This window comes from Frankliniella occidentalis, unplaced genomic scaffold (assembly GCF_000697945.3).
Source record: "Frankliniella occidentalis isolate FOCC.00 unplaced genomic scaffold, Focc_3.1 Scaffold1074, whole genome shotgun sequence".
Classification (NCBI taxonomy): Eukaryota; Metazoa; Arthropoda; class Insecta; order Thysanoptera; family Thripidae; genus Frankliniella; species Frankliniella occidentalis.
Window position 1 is genome coordinate 1 of NW_026268180.1, and position 3401 is coordinate 3401.

Genomic DNA, 3401 nt, shown 5'->3' on the forward strand with positions numbered 1-3401 from the left:
CATTCAAATGTAATGGACAATGTACATAAATTATAAAAAATAATAGACTAGCAGGTCACATAAACCACTGTTGCAGTCAAATGATTGTACTTAATGTTGAATGATAATGGTGGCAAGAGAATATTAACAATGAAAATGGCGTACAATCAAATGACCAACACAACAAAATAAATGAAATGGATCTATAAAATTCATTGAGCATGAATCAAAATGATAAAAATAGGGCTTATATACAATATGAACGTAATTGAATGACAAAGGGACGTTAGGAAACACTAATTTACATAATAGTATCTTAGAAATAGGGTGATGAGATGGGGACTAAACTTATTTTTCCCACCGCACTGAGAGGAAGTGGAAGAGAAAATATATTGTTTAGTACAAACAGCAGGTTAGGAACTCAGTTCAATATGAACACAATTATAAATGGCAATAACTTAAAATAAGGGTTCTCTCTATGGCTGACACATTTTTGATAAGGGGAATATTTCCAGAAATGAAAATCAGACAATGAGAATCTGTGCTCCAACAAACAATATCTTCTTAACTGTTCATAAAAATGCTTTTTCATTTTGGGTTTTGACTACAGGAACACCTTTTTAGGCAAACTGGAATGTTAAATATGAGAAGCAATTTACAATTCTACACTAGTACGGGGGGTGTTTCTTGATAATGGTGGTAATGATGATGAATATGTTCATGAACATGATGGTGTTCGTGCTGCTTAACATCTCCAGCTGATGGTGCCGGTTCTTCATCATGAGGTGTTGATTGAGGAGTGTTACTGGAGATATTAGGTCCCGGATGGGTGGTTGCAGATGGAGCTGGGGCCGGCTCTGTTGGCGATGTAAATGACTTACTCTTCGTACGATGAGCCTTGGCATTGATAAGAACCTCCTGCACACCAGCAGTTGTCCTAGTGTTGAGGGAAGCTGAAAACTCCTGCTCCAGCCATTGCACAACCTGTGAGGGAGATTTTAAAAAAACCATCAGTCAAGGTACCCGGTTGTGGAGTTAGTATGTAAACATGCCCAAGAAGAACACCAAGGTCAAAATTACGTTAAAATAACGTCAAAGTGAAGTCATTTTGACCCCGTCCTGACGTTGTGTTCTCACTGAGGCAGCACCAGATTGTGAACAATCTAAGAGCAGCGCCAACACTTGTGCTTCTCACCTGCGCCATGGCTCGCGCCTGGTCCTGCTCGCGGTTGCGATGCTTGAGGTGATGGGGTGAGGACGTGTGGCCTGCGGCCGTCGGGGGTAGACGGGTCCTCCTGTTGGCCGCGGGGGACTTGGCCGGCCTCACGTTGAAGGCCTGCACGCTGCTGGTGTTGTCCTCCTGGAGCAAGGTGTACCGGAACAGCGGCGCGGCAGGGTTGTGACTATGACTATGGTTGTGACTGTGCTGGTGCGCGTGGTTGTGGTTGTGGGTGTTGGTGGTGGTGAGGTCGTGGGAGCGAGACCGGTTGTGGCCCCTGTCTCGGCAAGGCTGTAGGCAGAAGGTAACGCAAAAATTTAGTCATCGAACTGCGACGAGTAAATCGACACACCGCCCGAGGCAAGACTCACCACATTATGGTACATGGGCTGGTGCTTCGGCGTGCACACCACGTATCTGTACGTGTCGGCGTCCCCGGGGGCGTTCTCTCCCTTGTCGGCCAGGTTCACGTAGTAGGGGGTGGTGGCGTAGTCGTAAATGCGCTGGGGCGAGTTGGACGCGGACAGCGACATGGGCGGGGCGGCCTTCTTCTGCCGGTGGCGGTGGCGGTGCGGGTGCACGCCACTGTGGCTGTGCCGCCTCTCCTCCAAGCCCGTCCTCTCGCTGCACGACTTTCTGAAGGGCGCAGAGACAGGCGGTTAGAGAAAGCCCGAGGAACAAAACAAGAACCGGAATGCGAGCCGAAGACTTACTTAGCCATCTTCTCCATGTTAGCCTGGATGATCTGCAGCAGCTCCTGGCGCTGCATGCTCGAGGACCGCTTCTTGACGTGAGGCGAGTGGCAGCCGTTGGCGGCGACGTTAGCCGCCACGCTGGCCACGGCCGCGGCGGCCACGCTGGCTGGAGACAGCCCTGTGGCCGGGCACGTCCGCCCTCCGTCGTCGTCCTCGTCCTCGATGTCATCCTCGTCGGCGGAGCCGTCGACCTCTACGTCGCCGCCCTCGCTGCCGGCACCGCTGCGGCAGCTGCTGCTGCAGCTGTGCACGACATAGCCCCTGCGCAAAGGAGAGAAAGGAATTGTTAGTCCAGGAAGGGCGTCGCCTCGTGCTACGGAGAACGCGACTCAAGCACTGCCGTGGGGCACCCGAGGGGCGTCGGCGGGTACCTACCTGTCCTCGCTGGGCTCCCGCTCCCGCTGGGGCGGGGGTGGAGGTGGTGGGGCCGAGACTGGGACCGGAGCCGGGGCCGGGGCCGGGGCCGGGGCCGGGGCCGGGGTTGAGGCCGCTGACGGCCTCCGCCGCACACTCGCGCTGGAGGTCCTCCGGGGCCGCGGCGGCCGCCTCTCCTGGATGGTGACGTTCAGGTCCCGCTTGAAGCGCACGCGGGTGGGCGGCGTGGTCTGGGGCTCATCGTCGGCGTGCTCGGCTACTGGGGGTACGCCGTTGACATACGTAGGGTTGCTGGTGCCGTTCGCATCGGACGAGCCCATGGCTGCGCGCTTGTCCGGGGATACGGTCAGCTTCACCTTGATGGTCTTGCTTCCGTAGTGCGGCACCTTTATGGAAGCGCCGAGGGTATCGTAGATTGTGCTCACGAGTCCGGTGATGTCCTGCAAGGCAAGCCGACCGTGGTAAGACAGGGCTGCGCGATGTGGGTCCACGGACCAAAAGAAAAGGCGACCTCAGACTCTCATACTTACGTCCTTCGTGATTTTGCCGTGGCCATCAAAATCGTACAAGGTAAATGAAAATTCTTGTCGCTCCTGACCCGCCTCGTCGACCCCCCCTTCCACGGACACGTCGCACTCAAACTCCTCGAAGTTGAGATGCCTGTTGGTGGGGCTGGGCTGTGGCTGCGGCTGTGTGGTGTTCTGGTCTCCGGCCTGCTTGTCCTGCTCCTTGACTCGCCCCGGCCGCTCGGGGCTGGGCAGTCGCTCTCGGCGCGCTGCGCGCTCCTGGCTGGGCGTCCTCTCGCGCTCCTTGTCGCGGACGCTGGCCGGGGGAGGCGCGGGGCTGCTGGGCGCGGGGCTGGGCGCGCGAGAGTCCTGCGGCGGCGGCTGTCCGGCCCGCAGCAGCTCTTCCGTGTCCGACCGACCATCATTGCTGTCTTGCTGGAGCACTGCAACAAAACAACGACCACAACATGTAATCCTTCTTCTTCAGGACAGAACAGGACAAGCCGGCGCGGCGGTGGCGTGGCGGAGCTGTCCGGGGCCCTTCCTCGGGGCGGGGTGAGGCGGGGC

The 3401-nt window shown here is 56.3% G+C and overlaps 1 protein-coding gene across 1 annotated transcript; it reads right to left on the reverse strand.

The window, feature by feature from the left end:
• Window positions 1-6: 6 nt before the first annotated feature.
• On the reverse strand, window positions 7-3315 carry LOC113211799 (serine/arginine repetitive matrix protein 1; the record flags this gene model as incomplete). Its single annotated transcript, XM_052275871.1, has 6 exons — window positions 7-963; window positions 1175-1489; window positions 1570-1834; window positions 1912-2214; window positions 2329-2768; window positions 2859-3315. Coding segments are annotated over 6 exons (2101 nt in total), but the record flags the coding sequence as incomplete, so codon positions are not given.
• Window positions 3316-3401: the final 86 nt, after the last annotated feature.